Raw genomic sequence first — 18734 nt, 5'->3', positions numbered from 1 at the left:
AGGATATGGTACATGCCATCATTGGAACAACCATGACTGATAGTGTGGCCAGTGGTGAGGGTGAAACTATCAAAAATAGTAGTTTCTTCATTCCTAATCCTCCTAATATCCCACATACCCTTCACCATACAATCTATGCAGATTTCAAAAATGCAAGTGGTTTAAGGATCCACCACTTACATACCCCAACCACCCCTCCATTCCAAAGAGGTTCATGCTGTAATGTACAATTAGGGATAAGGATGTTAATTGCCCTTGATAAACTCGTAATAAATTGCATTCTTGATCTGCTGCAATTCTCGCTGTTGTGGGTACACTCACAATACTGTTCAGAGGTAATTCCACAATATTACTCCAGTGGCAGTGAAGGAAAGTTTCAAGTCAGGATGATGTGTGACTTGGAGGGGACTTAGAAGTGATGGTGTTCCCATGTGGAATGAAGTATACGGATGCCTCACCGACCAAGTTCAGATCTCCAGCCAGAAAAAAACGAAGAAATCTGAGCAGTTGAATAGTCCATGCGATTCTTCGAAGTTGTCATTGCTTGGCAAACAGTAAAATAACGTGGAATTACAACTGCTCTAAAATCATGGAGGAGATGTTTCAATCCTCCTTCACACCTTTCCCTTGAGATTTATATGGCTCTTGTGATTTTATTCACATTTTGTCAGAGGAAATGTTACTTTTTCATCTGTATTTATTGTGACAGGACAAAAAAGGCAAGCAGATCTGGATGACTCGGGTCACCAATGGTGGCACGACGGAAAAGTATCAATGTTACCGATTGATAGCAATAAATGTAGGTGTCACCGTTGTGCTTCAGACAATACCTTCACAATATTGCCATCAAGGTTATCACAACAATTGGAAATAAGTGTGACTGAGAACTGATCCATGTAAAAATGGTAAAATCATAGGGGATTTTAATCTACATATCCATTGGTCAAACCAGGTAGGTCAGGACAGCCTTGAGGAGGAGTTCATAGAATGTATTTATGATAGTTTTCTCAAACAGTATGTAATGGAACCTACAAGGGAGCAAGCTATTCTGTATCTTGTCCTGTGTAATGAGATAGGAATAATTAATGATCTCATAGTTAGTGATCCTCTCAGAAGGAGCGATTACAGAATGGTGAATTTAAAATACAGATGGAGTGTGAGAAGGTAAAGTCCAATACCAATGTCTTATGCTTAAACAAAGGAGACTACAATGGGATGAGGGAGGAGCTGGCTAGGGTAGATTGGGAGCCTCATGGCTCTCCGCACAAATCAACTTGGGGGACTTTGTGGTGGGACAATTGAGGAACAGTGGAAGACTTTCAAAGAGATTTTTCACAGTGCTCAGAAAATGTATATACCAATGAAAAAGGAAGGACTGTAGGAAAAAGGATAATCAGCCATGGATATCTGAGGAAATAAAGTAGGGATCAAAATGAAACAAAAGGCATACAAAGTGGTGAAGATTAGTGGGAAACTAGAGAATTGGGAATCTTTAAAGGTTAACAGGAAGCCATGAAAAAGCTGTAATGAAAAGTAAGATAAATGGTGTTATGGGTAATGTATTGGCATGGATATAGGATTGGTTAACTGACTGAAAGCAAAGACTGGGGATAAATGGGTGTTTTTCTGGTTGGCAATCAGTGGATAGTGGTGTGCCTCAGGGATCAGTGTTGGGTCCACAATTGTTCACATTTTACATCGATGATCTGGAGTTGGGGACCAAGTATAATGTATCAAAGTTCATAGATGACACTAAGATGAGTGGTAGAGCCAAGTGTGCAGAGGACACAAAAAAGTTTGCAGAGGGATGTAGATAGTTTAAGTGAGTGGGCAATGGTCTGGCAGATGAAGTACAATGTTGGTAAATGTGAGGTCATCCATTTTGGTAGGGATAACTGCAAAATGGACTATTATTTAAATAGTAAAAAATTGTAGCATGCTGCTGTCCAGAGGGAGCTTGGTGTCCTTGTGCATAATCACAAAAATTTGGTTAGCAGATACAGCAAGTAATTAAGAAAGCGAATGGAATTTTGTCCTTCATTGCTAGAGGGATGGAGTTTAAATGCAGGGAGGTTATGTTGCTGCTATGTAGGGTGCTGGGAAGGCCGCACCTGGAGTGTTGTGTACATTTTTGGTCTCCTTACTTGAGAAAGGATGTACTGGCACTGGAGGGTGTGCAGAGGAGATTCATTCGGTTGATTCCGGAGTTGAGAGGATTAGCTTCTGAGGAGAGACTTAATAGATTGGGGCTATACTTATTGGAATTTAGAAGAATGAGGGGGGATCTGATAGAACCATATAAAATTATGAAAGGGTGGTTGAAACCAGAACTAGGAACCAGAACCTCAAAATAAGGTGGAGCAGATTTAGAACTGAGTTGAAGAGGAACTTCTTCACCCAGAGGGTGGTGAATCTGTGGAATTCCCTGTGAAGCCGTTGAGGCCATCTCGTTAAATGTTTTTAAGGCAAAGATAGATACATTTTTAAACAGTAAAGGAATAAAAGGTTAGGGTGAGTGGGCAGGTAAGTGGAGCTGAGTCCACAAAAAATATAGCCATGGTCTTATTGAATGGCAGAGCAGGCTCGAGGGGCCAGATGGCCTACTCTTGCTCTTAGTTCTTATGTAAGAGGAATTGTATGCAATGTACAAAAATCTAGCATCTGCCTCCAACCCATTCTCAAAATCTACTCCTTCATCAGGTAGCATGGGGGTCAGTAGTTAGCACTGCTACATCACAGCGCCAAGGACCCGGGTTCGATCCCTGCCCCGGGTCACTGTCCGTGTGGAGTTAGCACACTCTCCCCATGTCTGCATGGGTCTCACCCCCACAACCCAAAGATGTGCAAGGTAGGTGGATTGGGCACGCTAAATTGCTCCTTAATTGGAAATTTATTTTTTAAATCTACTCCTTCATGTCAAATCTTGTTTTGCTCCAATAAATCAGAATAAAATAGAAGATCAGCTCCCCAAATAATTGACACATTTCAATAAAGGTGGATAATTTGAGTTAGTACGGAAGCAATATGGCAACAATTTGAAATCTGTTGTTTAAATAGATCACCTACATTTTGTCCGTAGGAGCAACAGAAAGGATCACTCTCGTATGGATGCGGCTCGCTTGTTGTAATAACTTAATATGATGGAAACAGTACCTAGCATCAACAAGAATTTCTCATACTGGATTTTAATTAGCATTAACAACCGGTACTTCTTGTATTCTGGAATAACATGGCATTTTGACTTTGGTTTATCACTGGTATGTTCTTACAGTGATGAGTTTAGATCATCTCCAAGTGGCTGAAGGGACACGACAGATGGAAACAAAGTGACAAAGATAGGGCCGATTGTCAAAACGAAAGGGTTGACTTTTGTTTGTGTCAATAGCACATTAAGTAAACACTGGATAGCTATATATTGTGCCAAAGACATCTTAGCAGAACATCATTATGGTATCAAAATTAATTTTTCCTTCTACCCGCTGAATACCTTGGAGTGCTGAAAATTGGGTGCATTGAAACTACAAATAGGCTTGAGTTACAGAATCCTAGTCCAAACCATTGTTCTCAGTACTAAAAAAATCATTACCATTGTATTCCATGATCTGAAGAAGTTGCCAGTTCTCTTTATTACAAATGTGCGGAGAGACTTTAGGATGTATGAAATCAACATCAAATGGTATGTACACCAATGTATGAATTAATAGATAATCTGTTATGTATTACTCTCTAACTTTATTGCTATATCAAGACACTTCTCTTTGAAAGTTTCTAGATTGGAGGCATCTTAAAATACATGTGCGAATTGTAAGCAACCACTTGCATGTTATTTGTCGGGAATTGTTCAATACTGATTGATATTTATTTCTTTTGGTTCAGGATCAATATGAAATTGAAGATGACATGTCTGCATCAGAGGTGAGCCATCAGTCAATGCTGTTAATTCATTTCTTTTTTAAAAATAATTGTATTAGTACCTGTTGAGGAACAAAAGAGAAGGTTATAACAATAAATTAGGCTTTGTTGAATATATTGCAAGCTAATATTATTGGGAGTGGTGCAATACATTTATTTTTACAGAATCAATAAAAATGTTACCCTTCTAATTCAGCTGATCAGGGCTGGGTATTGTGACCTGTAATATTAGATTGATACCTACCTTCGAAGATTGAATAATTTGATACGACCTTAGAAAAATTGGGCATGGTTAATACAAGAAATTGGTTTGATTGAATTGTCTTCACTTATGTTTTGTTTTGTTACGTTCTCGGTGATTACTAATAAATCTAATATTTTAATCCTCTACAAGAGTTGTAAAAATCTCTTCTTCAATTAAGAGAATTCAATGCTTTGACTTGTTCATCATATCTTATGGATATTGAAGCAAATAAGTGACAATGATAACGGAAAAAGCAGGTAAAAGACTAGGAATCCTCCAAAAATATTTTCCCCACTTCTCATACTAAATTCATTCCGTTATAGAACATTGTGATCTTGATTTTTAGGTTGCAATTTTTACTTATTAATCTCATTCTCTGGCTGGAGTTTTCCCCACAGATAGGTGTTGCCACCAGGCCCGCAAGTGGTTCCCGGGCCCGCACAGGATTTTACCAGTAGCAGCCAATTTGGAGATTGTTGCCGGGACTGCTGTCCAATTGAGGACGGTGGCCCACCCCTCAGTTGCTGGCCCAACCAGATGGCTGGCAACTTTGCAGTCTTAATAGCATCATTGATGGAGATGGCTGTTGCTGAGGCTAGAACAAGAGGAGTCTCCATGTTGAGGTGAACTCAGTGGCCAGTTAAGTACTTTTTTTGTGCTGTTCCAGGGCCAGGCAAGCAGACCTCAGTGATTGGAGGGTTGAACCATCCAATGGCAGAGTTGAAGGCACAGAGGGGCCATTGCTGCCAGCGGCCCTTCTGTGGGCCATGGATCGGCAACTAAGGAAGCCACCCATTTCGCCCCCCCCCCCCACCCGAGTCTGCTGAGCGGCAACCACAGTGTACCTGGCAGTCTTCCCATGCTGCAGGATCCCATCCCAAATCCAATAAAATGCCAACAGGAACAGGAAATGGCAGTTAATTGACCAATTATCGGTGTAACTGGCCATCAAACTGAGGCTCCTGCTCCTGAGAACGTCCATGGTGGAGGAGCATGTCAGGCTCCCCCTGCGATGCCTTAACCACCATTTCATGAGACATACCAGGTCTCAGCACACCTCCAGATGGATTGTAAAATCCAGCCCTTTGTCTCAGTGCAGTGGTCCTAAGCAATTGCAAACTGGCAGACTCTCTTAGGATGTACCCTCCATAATAGTTGAGAGATGTGGTTGCTGTGTCAGGTCTGTGCAAGATTTACTGCTAAAGGAAACACAGGCAGGATTCTCCATTGCAGAGACTAGTGTTGACGCTGGTACTGAATCGGTGGACTTATACGACAACTAAATTGGTGCCGGTCCCGGATCAATTCAGGATCTGTTAATGGGCTAGCACCGGTGCCATGTGGAACTCTAGCGATTTCAATTAAAAACGGTGTCCAAATTGATGGGGTTGGGATTGCCACTCGAGGGGCTGAAAAGCTGCCTGGGCGCAGGTGGCAGAGATCATGAGCGTCGTGGGCCCCACCACCAGGACCGGACAGCACAGCTGGAAGAAGTTGCATGACCTCCACAAGGAGGCCAGGGTGAATAGGCAGCAGCGTGCCCCTGGCACAAACCCCCATCACCCACACCCGTAACCCACCCACCCAGAGGGCAACCAAACCCCACCCGCCAGCAGTGTGTGTGCACCCCACCATGCACCACATAATGCACGCCATGGCCGGGTGCCCTGACCATAAAGGATACCAGCTACCCCGCCCTGTTCTGCACGCAGCCGACTTCCTAACACTGTCCTTTCTGTCTCCACCGCCCCAGGAGAAGGGGCACATAACCGCAGAGCGAGAGAGAAAACCAGAGGGGACCGCCAAGCTTGTGGCCCCTCACCATCATGGAGCGGCAGGCACTGGACCTGATCGGCAAGCCCGGGGCGAAGGCAGTCGCCAAGGCGGAGTAGCAAGTAACCAAATGAGCCCCCGATGAGTAGTGATGTCCCTATGGCACGTGGCACAACCCCACACCACCCTACCTCTGCCACACCAACCCCACGCCACCCCACCTCCCTCATACCACTCCTACACCATCCCACCGCCTCCACACCACCCCAACTCGCCCACACCACCCACACATCACAGACACAGATCCAGGGACTGTATGAGGGGCTGTCAACAAGCATCCAGCACCGGCAAGTGCAATTGGAGGAGTCCAACAGTCTGCAGGGGCAGGAAACGGTGCTGACCATGCATGCCACCCAGGCCAACACTGGAGGCCTTGGGAGCAGAGGTATCGGCAATGGGTCAAATGTCCAAGAACTTGACTGGGGCAATCTGTGCAGACAGTGGTCGAGGCACATGACAGGGTGACCCTGTCACCGGCAGCCATTTACCAGAGCCACCTAGACATTGCAGTGGCGCTCCAGAGCTTGACCCAGTCACAGCCAGTTATGACTGAGGGCGATGACCGCATTACCCAGTCACAGAGGAGGGTGGCCCAGTCCCAGAGGGCAGTGGTACAGTCACTGAGTGATGTGACACAGTCCCAGAGGGAGGTGGCCCAGTTCCAGTAGCTGCGAGCATTGAGACCCTGGTCAAAATGGGAACAGGCCTCCAGGACTGGCAGCGCCAGGTGGCGGGAACCCCAGGAGTCCGACCCAGTCGCACCCCCATCCCAAGGAGTGGCCATTTGGCACCCTGAGGAAGGAGGAGGTAATGGGGACCATGTCGGTGACTCCTGTGGTGATATGCATCACTGTAAATATACAAGGGGTTAATGTAAATACACTAAGATTAAATGAACACTAAAGGGAGCACCAGAGACATCATGACATGCAGGCATACAGCTAATGATCACATCGAATAGGACACGACCAATGGGCAGTCAGGACACCCAGAGGTGACACTACCACAAGGGGGCAACCCATATAAAAGGGCAGGGTACACATGCACTTTCTCTTTCCACAGGTGACACTCAGAGAGAAGGACAGGGGCAGATCAAAAGCATCACACCCACCGCATGGCTTAGAGCAGACTGGTTAGTTAGACTGAGTTACTATAGCAAGATTGGCAGGAGAGCCGAACTCAAGTAGAAGAATTGTTAACTGTTCAATAAATGTGTTAAACCTATCTCCAAGTCAGAACCTTCCTTTGTCAGAGCATACATCAAGGAAGCAGCTTATGCTACAGGAAGAAGCATAACACAACATGGTACCAGTAGTAGCCTGTTGAATCTGTATAGTTCAACTCAAGATCCGTGACTACCAGCAACAGCACCCAGGCAAGATGTTCGAGGTTCCGGTTCCTCAGCAGCTCAGGTACAACGGCAATCTCAGTGCAAACTGGAGTGCATTCAGGCAGAGATTTGAGATTTACCTGGTAGCGTCCGACCTAGATGGCGTGGCGGATGCAGAGAAAATAAAGCTTCTGCTCACCATTGCGGGTGAAAGTGCAGCAGAAATCTTCAAGACCTTCAGGTACTCCAAAGGGCAAGACAAGAGAGACTTCCAGACAGTCCTGGACAAGTTTGAAAAATACTGCGAGGAAAACACAAAAGAGATTGGTAAAAGAGGCGCCAATACTCACCACGAGGCGAAGGTAGGCCTGCAACAGCAGCAAACCGCGATTTTGATTGGTGGCCATCTTGCAAAAGGAGCCGCGCGTGCGCAGTTGCGAAAAAGGCGCAACATGAAGGAAAAGCGATTGCGCGTACGCAATCCATTCCTACGCTCTACGTCACAAGCTTCATGATGTCAGAGGCCCCGGACCACGCCCACTTAAAGGGGAAATGCCCGAAAATAAGAAAAAAACATTTTAAAGCCGTAAAACACAATTCTTTCACCTGGAACGACAGCACAATGCCTGAACTTCGACCAGTAGCTGAAAGTAACCTCCACAGAACCCTGCAACAAGGAGTTAGCACCGCCCAAAGGAATGATTTGGTCCTTGAAGACGACAACTCAGGCGTTGATTTCTTCTTCGGACATCGTGAGCACAATGACAGCTCCGACACAAAAAGTGATGATATGATCCTTGAAGACTATGACTCAGACGATGATTTCATCATTGGACGTGGCGACCTCAGTACCAAATCCGAACCGCAACGAGATGTGTTGTACCGTGAAGAATCCAACACAGACATGGACGAGTTCTTCAGATTTGAGGATCCTCAGCTCAGCACAGACGACATCCTAACCCAGAAGTACAGGATTCTGCTGCGGCCTGACACCAAGAGACAGAGAGCGGTGCAAGCCCACAGAGAGCGGCCTGACGCCAAGGGTCAGAGAGAGGTCCAAGCCCACAGAGAGCGGCCTGACGCCAAGAGACAGAGAGAGGTCCAAGTACACAGAGAACGGCCTGACACCAAGAGACAGAGAGCGGTGCAAGCCCACAGAGAGCGGCCTGACGCCAAGGGTCAGAGAGAGGTCCAAGCCCACAGAGAGCGGCCTGACGCCAAGAGACAAAGAGAGGTCCAAGCCCACAGAGCGCGGCCTGACGCCACACCAGTGATCCATGCACCACGAAGAGTCCAAGACTCCACAGCGAGACCACAGCACGACTCTGTTGAGAGCGCACAGATGGACTCCACAGCGAGACCACTGCACGACTCCACACAGGGAACGATGCTAGACTCCACACAGAGAGCAGTACAAGCAGTGCACAGCGAGCTCATTGACAGACTCCACAATGGAAGCAACGCAAGACTCCAGAGCGCAGTCCTTGCATGAACAAGACCATGAAGATCTAGCAACCTTATCTGAGCAAACAGCAGCAGACGATGCAAGTCTGCCACGCTCAAGTGCACAGCAAGATGACTATGGCAGTCTACCACGCTCACGTGAACAACAAAAAGACTATGACAGTCTACCCAGATTATTTGAGCCACCAGAAGAAGACTCTGACAGTCTACCCAGCTCATCTCACCGACAATAAGACACTGCAGGTCTACCCGCTGTATGTGCGACAAGTGACAAAGGCTTCACAATTCCCATACAAGATGTGCAACATCACAGCGAGACTGACAGATCTCAGCTAGTATGTACAGACAATCAAAGTGAGGCTACTAGTGACTCCAGTGACACCACGTTAATTCAAACCTCATCCACTCGAGCCTCTCCACAAGAAAATGCATTTCTGAACGTTTTGACTCTGGACGGGGATCACCAAGACACCTCAGATGATTCAAGTGACACCTCAGATGGTTCCAGTGAACCGGACATGACTCCAGACGGGGAGGACCAAGGAATCGAAGAGGAAACGCTCAATGAAACAGCAGATTCCACAAAGGACACTGACACAGGTCATTGAGCGCAACAAACACAACAACAAAACCTATGAAAACAACAACAAAGACAACAACAAGAAGCGTACCAAAGGCACCAACGTCAACAACAAGCACGAGAAAAACAACAACATTGGAACAACGACTGGTACAACTCTGCAAATGCAGGACACTGTGACAGCACAGCTCAAGACACTGGCAAGAGTAAACCATACCATGGCATGATAGCAAATCTCACAAATTCAAGTTTGCTCCACTTACGAACAAGCAAACCAGCTTTCAAGGCAGATGACATACTACATCGATATTGCAATCACAAGAAACAGTCCAGGTCGGAGAACACAGATGACATGCTGCATCGCTACCACCAGCATAGAAAAAAAGAGTCCAAATCAGACAACAAAGTGATTTGTCCATTTGCACACCTCCTGATGACTTCTTGGTTCCTTAAGCACAGGGACACTGATGGCGTTCACAAGGAAACATCGACACTTCATCAACAAAAGAAGAAAGACACTCGACCGTACCAATTCATAAATTTTGGACTCATACATATTATTTGGTATTGTATAATCATCACTGTCATCATGATTTGTACATGTCATCACTTATCTACCTATTTCGTTCAATTTTCTTTAACAAGGTACAGAAAATATGTAACACGAAAAAAGGGGGGATGTGGTGATATGCATCACTGTAAATACACAAGGGGTTAATGTAAGTGCACTAAGACTAAGTGAACACTAGAGGGAGCACCAGAGACATCATGACATGCAGACTTACAGCTAATGAACACATAGAATAGGACATGACCAATGGGCAGTCAAGACACCCAGCGGTGACACTACCGCAAGGGGGCAACCCATATAGAAGTACAGGGCACACATGCTCTTTCTCTTTCCACAGGCGACACTCAAAGAGGAGGACAGGGGCAGATCAGAAGCATCACAGCCACCGCATGGCTTAGAGCAGACTGGGTAGTTAAACTGAGTTACTATAGTGACATTAGCAGGAGAGTTGAACTCAAGTAGAAGAATTGTTAACTGTTCAATAAATGTGTTAAACCTATCTCCAAGTCTGATCTTTCCGTTGTCAGAGCATACATCAAGGAAGCAGCTTATGCTACATGAAGAAGCATAACACAACAACTCCCTCATGGGAGGTGCTGGATCACCACAGTGCCTAGACGTAGCGTTAGAGCCCATAAGTCCAGAAAGATAGATACCAGTTAAGTTGACATGGGTGCAGCACACAGCATAGCGTTAGGAGCTAGGGCACACACCGTTATAGAGATGTTCACCTGTTATGTTCAGAATAAACACCTGTGCACAAAGGTTCGAACCTGCCTCGGTGCTCCGTCAGATGGGTGTAGGGGATAGGCTGGGCTGGGCTGGCTGCAGAGGGGCACTGGGGTGGGGAGGGTGGAGATGGGCAGAAGTTGGAGGTGGGCACGGGCCAGGGCCCTGGTCAGACACTACACATCGCCCCAGTACCCCACACCCCTCCCCTTCCCTCTCAACCTTCATACCATCCCCGTCCTCACCCGCACCCCTCCCCAGCTCCGCCACCCCAAGGGTTCATGGGACTGTGTCATGTGTGGTGGAATAGTCAGCTCGCATGCAGGGCTCACCCAGATGGACGGTGGACAGTGCTACCATGAGCACTAGAGTTCGTAAAATCAGTGTCACAAGTAGGCTTACATTAACACTGTAATAAAGTTACTGTGACAATCTCCTCGGCGCCACGTTCCAGTGCCTGTTCGGGTACACAGAGGGTGAATTCAGAATGTCCAATTCACCTAACAACACGTCTTTTGGGACTTGTGGGAGGAAACCGGAGCACCCGGAGGAAACCCCCACAGACACTGGGAGAACGTACAGACAGTGACCCAAGCTGAGTGGGTCACCATCATCCTTCATATCATGGACCAGACCCACTGTTACTTCCAACGTGGGGCCCGCACCCTCTAGTGAGGCAGGTAGGAATCACTGAGGGTGTTGGTGGGGCGAGCAGGGTGGAGGTTAACTGGTGTTGGTGGGTGGTCATGGGAAGGTTTGGTGGGTGGATGGGGGTTGGGGGGGGTTGTGCCATCGTCCAGGAACCCTATTGGCGATTAGAGCGTCCTGCCTGTGCCCCATGCCCTGCCCATCATGGCCCTCCCCCGCATCCTTCTCATTGGACGAGGTCCGACGTTCATCTCCCTCCTCCAGCATATCGCTCCACTGCATTGCGATGTTGTGAAGGATGCAGCAGACCACCACGATGTGGGAGACCCTACCAGCGCTAGACTGAAAGGCCCCTCCAGAGCCGTCTGGTCACCTGAACCGCATCTTCATCACGCCGATGCACTGGTTGATCAAGCCCCTGGTTGCTGCATGGGTATCATTGCAGCGGGTTTCCGTGTTGATCTGTAGCCTCCGGATGGGCATCATCAGCCATGACCGGAGTGGATAACCCCTGTTGTCCAAGATCCAACTCCTCACCCGGGGGTGCGCCTCAAAGGTGTCAGGAAACATCGAGTGTGCCAGGGTGAAGGTGCCGTGGACGCTCCCTGAGTATCGGGCACAGACATGCTTGATGTGAAGCTCATGGTCACACACCACCTGCACGTTCATTGAGTGGAATCTATTTTGGTTTGTGAATACTGGTCCGTCAAGTGTCGGTGCTTGTAGAGGGGACATGCTTTCCGTTAATCTCCCCCTGGACCTGGGATATCCTGCCGATGGTAGTGACCCCATGCCTGGGCATGCTGGTGGGCCAGTCTACTTTGAAGTTGATATATTGTGCTGAGCGAGATGGCGCGGCTGCCCCTGTGCGTCGAGGTTTGCGAGATCCCAGACAGGTCCCCACTCGGCGCCTGGAAGGACCCCATAGCGTAAATGTTCAGGGTGACCTTCATCTTGATGGCCAACGGGAGCGGGTGTCCTCCCCCATACCCCCACGTTTCCAGGTACGCCATGATCCGGCAGATATGCCGTACAGTCTCACTGCTCCGCCAGAGACTTTGATGACACGACCGGTCTGGCAGGTCCTTGATTGACAGCATTGCCGGTACACACTATGCTTAATGCGCTGTCTCCTTCCCAGCTCCTCCTCGGCCTGTTGGGTGGCCGGCTCTCCATCCTCACCAGCTGGCTCTTATTCCTCTGGGACAAGCTCCTGGTCTGCAGGGTGCTTCATGAGCAGCTCCTGCTCGTACAGCCTCAGTGTATCCCCCAGGATTGTGGCAGCTAAGATGATGGCAACCATTCCTGGTTGAATTCCAAATTCCATTGACTATAGGGGGTGAAAGGAAGACATGTTAGCATGGCTTGTACCCCATGCCGACCAGGTCCACTGGGCTACACGATAGTCCCGGCCTGCACTGCAGCCCCTGCCCCAACATGACTCCCCCTCTCCTCGCCCATCCCTGCACCCACCCTTGGCCGTTCCCCCAGGACTCTGCCCTCCCCACCACACCACTGGCCCTGTCGGGCCCAACACCACGGAAGGCTCTGGACAGGGCACCTATCCTAGCCTGCTGGGATACTGGTACAGTTCCTACCCATGCCAGCGACATGTTCTGCAGTCTCCCTCCGGCGCCTTCCTGTAGGGACTACTGTGGGTGTCCCAGTTAGGTAGGCCATATGATGCCCCGCAGGCAGGGTGGTGCCCAGTTATGGGGGGGGGCAGGCAGGGGGGGATGGGGAGGTTGGTGGAGTGTGGTGGTGATGGGGCGGAGGCACCCATACGACCAATGTCACTCTGCACAACCACAGACCACGGTGGGTGGTCAGTAGGTGCACAGCAAGATGGCTATCTTGCAGGCCATGGCCATGCCGGTCCGTGCCTAGACAGCCAAGTCCCACAGCCCATCCCCTGGTCACCCCTCGCTACTCTTTCTCCCCCCTCCCACCACCACAAGCATTGCGGAAGCCCTGGAGAATACCAGGTTGGGCCTGTTAATGATATGCCAATGGCGTTTACTGTACGTGCAGTGTAGAATGTATTGACGCCGTTGTCAAGGCACCGGAACATGGTATTCCGTCATGTGTCCGATGCCACCAACGATTTTTGGCTCAAGCGTGATTCTCCGCCCAACCACATTTTGCGTTTCCGGTGTCGCTGGATGGAGAATCCCGCCCAATGTGTTATTTTACTTAAAGTGCCATCTTTAATTTTATCAGCAATAAAAACACTTCAAAACTGTGTCCCGGTCAATGTTGATCTTTGTCTGATCATATAAGTACTGAGTTCGCTATCACTGAGCCAAGTTCTGGAGCATGTATTGGGCTTTGAAAAATATCTTACTTGCCTGTTGATTTACAAGTGGAAATTTGCCCAGTCTCTGTGTTCACACGATACGTCAGGCACAATTTGAGACATCTACTGTTGTTACAGTTGTCCCTGTTCACAGTTACATCACACACATCTGAAAAAAGGACATTGATTTTCTCTGCTCCACTGATGTAACTTCAAGAGCAGTTTAGTGGAAAACACCATTGCATGCACATTAATTTAAAAGTTAACCCATTAACAAGAACTCTTAGCATTGATCAATAAGCCATAGCCAGGGGCAGCATGGTGGCGCAGTGGTTAGCACTGCTGCCTCACAGCGCCAAGGTCCCTGGTCGATCCCGTCTCTGGGTCACTGTCCGTGTGGAGTTTGCACATTCTCCCCATGTTTGTGTGGGTTTCACCCCCACAACCCAAAGATGTGCAGGCTAGGTGGATTGGCCACTCTAAATTGGCCCTTAATTGGAAAAATGAATTGGTTACACTAAATTTTTTTTTTAAATAAGCCGTAGCCAGTGATTTTGACTGGGTCAGCAGTGAAAGATTAGTATCTTGAAAAAAGTAAGCAGTAATTTTATTGTACAAATTTTGTTCTCCAATAAATATCATTACTTGGCACTTTCAATACATTCAAATTAACAATAACTGCACATCTCTGTAATTAGTAAGGTGACAAATGTTTTGAATGCATGCACATTGTGCCTGCCAACATGACATATTGTAAGGAGGAGTTGGGTGGAATCTCAGTACGTCGACCAATATGGTTTTTAATCTATGAAAATATCGGAAAATCAAACCCACTAGAAGCTTGACAGATTTGCTGGTACTCTAATAACCAGAAGACTAGCGACTGAGAAAGCAGCTAAAGGTTAGCAAAAGGATTTAAGTCAAATTTGCAATAAATTTAACATCAGTAAAAGAAAAGCACACCAAAGATCCATAAGTATGCAAAAGATGGAATTGAATTAGTACAAGGAGGTTTCTATGGGAATTTTGAAGAAATCATAGGCTTGCCAATATATTCCAACAATTTAAAGCAATTAAAAATTCTGGGATGTATGTCCAGAGCACTGGGATTAAAGTTTAGAAAGTTACATCAAGTTCAAACTCGTTAATGCATATTTTAAAAGTATTGTGTTCTTGATTTGTTGACACAAAGCAAAAATGCAGGCATTGCATACATGCTAGGTTCAAATGACACTCGCTCAAAATGATTGAAATATGTCAGAGAGAAGAGAACAGAAACTCAGGCCACTATTTTTCAATCACCTTTAAATGTGAAGACTATACCACAAGATTTGGGAGTAGCCAATGTTGCATCTTTGTTTAAGAAGGAAAAAAAGAGATAGCCAACTGATTATGAACCATTAATCCAAAATCAGATATAGAAAAACATAAAGATATAAAATGCGCATTTAGAAAAAGGTGAGTTAATGAAGAAAAGCCATCGCGAAGTCCTTTGAATGCAAATTTTGCTTGACAAATTTGTGGAGTTTTTTTAAAAGGATGTTAAGCTTATAGATTTTCAGAAGACAGTCAGTGCATTATCTCAGAAGAAGCAAATTCTGCGTGTGAGGAAATGTAAAATTATGGGGAGAAAGGTGCTTAATAGGCAAGAAATAGAGAATTACAACTTGCAGGTGTCCTCAGAGTGGAGGAAATGGAAGTGATGTAATTCAGAGTTTAGCTTGGGTCCAATTTTACTCTTGGCAAAATGGCTAATTTATTATAAATCCTACAATTTCAAAATTTGCTAAAGACTGTAAAAGACTTCAGGAATGCATAGGCCAACAGAATAGGTATACAGGCAGAAGGTGTCTTTAATGTGGATGAGCATGTGCATGGGTGGGACTGCTGCTTCACAGCTCCAGGAACCAGGGTTCAATCCCAGCCTTGGGTCACTGTCTGTGTGGAGTTTGCACTTTCTCCCCGTGTCTGCGTGGGTTTCCTCCAGGTGCTCCGGCTTCCTCCCGCAGTCCAAAGGTGTTCAGGTTATGTGGATTGGCCATGCTAAATAGCCCCTTCGTGCCCTAAAGGATAGGTGGGGATAGGGCGGAGCTGTGGTCTTAAGTAGGGTGCATTTTCCAAGGGTCGGTGCAGACCCGATGGGCCGAATGGCTTCCTTCTGCACTGTTGATTCTATGAGAACATTTTTGGGGGGGATAAAATATTCATTCAGTGGGAAGGCTGTGAAGGATGAATGGTGAGATTTAGGGGGTTTAAGTACATAGGGTGAGATTGCCTGGCCTCCATGTGATGCGTTTCTCGGTGATGGGAGGCAGCCCGCCGTTGGCTGGCGGTGGGATCTTCTGGCCCTGCTGTCAATGGGATTTCCCATTGAATCCAACTCATGCCGCTGGGAAACCAGCCCATAGGGCGGGAATTTACAACCCCCTGCAGCATGTTCCCCAGCGGTGGAGGCGGCTCACCATTGGACCGTCTGATGTCTACGGCATTTTACATAGTTCGCCCATTCCACTGCCAGAGAACGTGCCATGGGGATCGCCTTTGGTGGGTCTGGAAGATCCTTCCGGCAGGAAGGGCTGGAAAATTCTGCCCATAATTCCCTGAAATATGGCTATGAGTAACTAAAACCAATTTTTTTTTAAACCAGAAACATTTTCTATTTTAAATAGATGCATAGCATACAAGTAATAATAAATCTGTAAATAAGATTAGTTAGCCACAGTATTGTGTTCAGTTTATGATTACCGATTTATAGGAAGGTCAATAAAGCCATGTAGAATGTACAGTGTTGTTCACCAGGATGATGCCAGGGTGGGAAATGTCTTTCCAACAGTGCAGAGTAGGCTACAAATAGAGTATTTTTATATTATGAAGATTTATTTTTACATTATTCTTTCATGGGATGTTGCCCATCCCTAATTGCTCTTGAAAGGCGGTGATGAACCAGCTCAGCTCATGTAAGTAACGCGACAGTGCTGCTCAGAAGAGAGTACCAGGATTTTGTTGCTGTGAAAGTGAAAGAATGGTCCTATGGTTCCATGGATGGTGTGTGACTTGCAGGTGGTGCTGTTCCCCTGTCCCTGCTGCCATTATCCTTGTAAACGGTAGAGGATGCGGCTGTGGATGGTGCTGTCGAAAGAGCTGCAGTGCATCTTGTAAATTATATGCATTGTGCATTGGTGGTGGAAGAATGTGGTGGATGGATGCTGAACAAGTGGGCTGATTTGTCCTGGACGGTGTTAAGCTTCTTGGAACTACATTCATCCAGTGTTGAGTACTCCATCACGTCCCTGACTTGTGCCTTGTAGCTATGGACTGGCTTTGGGGAGTTGAGAGGTGTGTTACTGGCTGCAGAATTCCCAGTCTTTGACCTGCTCTTGCAATATTAGTGGACGGAATTTCCTGGCCATTCTCACCAGCGGGAGCTTTGGTCCCACCAATGGTGAAACGCACCGTTTCCCAGCAGCAGGAGGTGCGTAAAACAGGAAACTCGACAGCGACAGGATCAGAAGGTCACGTTGCCAGCCAAAGGCTGCCACGGAACATGCCGTCGGGGTGCGTGGAAAATCGCGCCCAATAGTTATATGGCTAGTCCAGTTAAGTTCCTGGTCAATGTTAATCCACAGAATGTTGATGGTGGAGGATTCCGCAATGGGAATGCTGTTGTGGCACCAACGTTACTTGCTACTTTTCAGTCGAAGCACGAATGTTGTCCAGGTCCCGTGGCATGCAGAAATGGACTATTTCAATAGCTGAGGATCCATGAATGGTACTGAATACTGTGGAATCATCAACAAAACTACTGATTTCTGACCTTATGATGGAGAGTCATTTTAAAGAGTGAATAGGGAAAGACTATTTCTGCTGTGTGGGGTCGCTATAAGAATGAAGAGAGTAATTGGGAATAAATTGTTTATATGGCAGGTTGTTGAAGCATGGATTGCTTTGCTGGAATGCCTCAGTGAAACAATGGCATAAGTGCTGAGTTGTACGGTATTATTCAAAGAAATTCATTTGTCACTGAAACATGATGACATGAGAAATGTTCTTGATCGTGCATGCTTCCGAGAGATATGTGCTGAAACTCTCTGCTTTACATAGCCACCAATCAGCTTGCACAAGTCTGGCTTTACGCAATTACTAGCACCGCATGACCAAAATCTTGAGATATTGACGTAAGTAGGATTTCTGGAGTTTAATTGCAATTTCCTTCTCATTTCTTATTCTTAAATTCTGAAATCTTCACAATAGTCATCCAAAATTTATCTCCAAATTTTTTGGATCCTGTACCCCACTTGTATTAGGTTTAACTAAGTAGTTAGAATTACCTTCTCTTTTTTAAAAAATATATATTTTATTCAAATTTTTTGGCCAAACAAAACAATACAAAGGTTTTCCTTTTTACAACAATAAAACAGTATAAATAACTGGCCGTTTTAACAAATAAATAAATAATATATGAACTAAATGGCAACTGCCATATCAAAAATAATAACTCTCCAAAAATAAAATCAAACAGTCCAATGTACATAGCCTAATACAAATATCTATACAAAAACACCCCTGAGGACCCGCCCGGCCCCCCCCCCCCCCCCCCCCCACCCCGGGTTGCTGCTGTTACCTTCCCATTTCCTTTATCGTCTGCGAGGTAGTCAATGAACGGTTGCCACCGCCTGGTGAACCCTTGAGCCGAACCCCTTAGTGCAAACTTTATCCGTTCTAGTTTTGTAAACCCTGCCATGTCACTTATCCAGGTCTCCACGCCTGGGGGTTTGGCTTCCTTCCACATAAGCAATATCCTTCGCCGGGCTACTAGGGACGCAAAGGCCAAGACATCAGCCTCTTTCGCCTCCTGCACTCCCAGCTCTTCTGCAACCCCGAATATAGCCAACCCCCAGCCTGGCTCGACCCGGACCCCCACCACCTTCGAAAGCACCTTTGCCACCCCCACCCAGAACCCCTGCAGTGCCGGACATGACCAAAACATGTGGGTGTGGTTTGCTGGGCTTCTCGAGCATCTCGCACACCTATCCTCTACCCCAGAAAATTTACTGAACCTTGCTCCAGTCATATGCGCCCTGTGTAAAACCTTGAATTGTATCAGGCTTAGCCTGGCGCACGAGGACG

General features: G+C 46.7%; 1 protein-coding gene across 3 annotated transcripts in view; it reads left to right on the top strand.

Annotated features, from left to right (window-relative positions):
- Positions 1 to 18734, top strand: part of clcn2c (chloride channel 2c) — an 870815-nt gene that overhangs the window by 817216 nt on the left and 34865 nt on the right. For all 3 annotated transcript variants that reach the window (XM_072474258.1, XM_072474257.1, XM_072474259.1), the window contains one exon: positions 3877 to 3915. In XM_072474258.1, coding sequence (XP_072330359.1) covers positions 3877 to 3915 — 39 coding nt within the window. The remainder of the gene's footprint in view (positions 1 to 3876; positions 3916 to 18734) is intronic.

Source organism: Scyliorhinus torazame, chromosome 14 (assembly GCF_047496885.1).
Source record: "Scyliorhinus torazame isolate Kashiwa2021f chromosome 14, sScyTor2.1, whole genome shotgun sequence".
Classification (NCBI taxonomy): Eukaryota; Metazoa; Chordata; class Chondrichthyes; order Carcharhiniformes; family Scyliorhinidae; genus Scyliorhinus; species Scyliorhinus torazame.
This window is presented reverse-complemented; position numbering and strand designations above follow the sequence as displayed.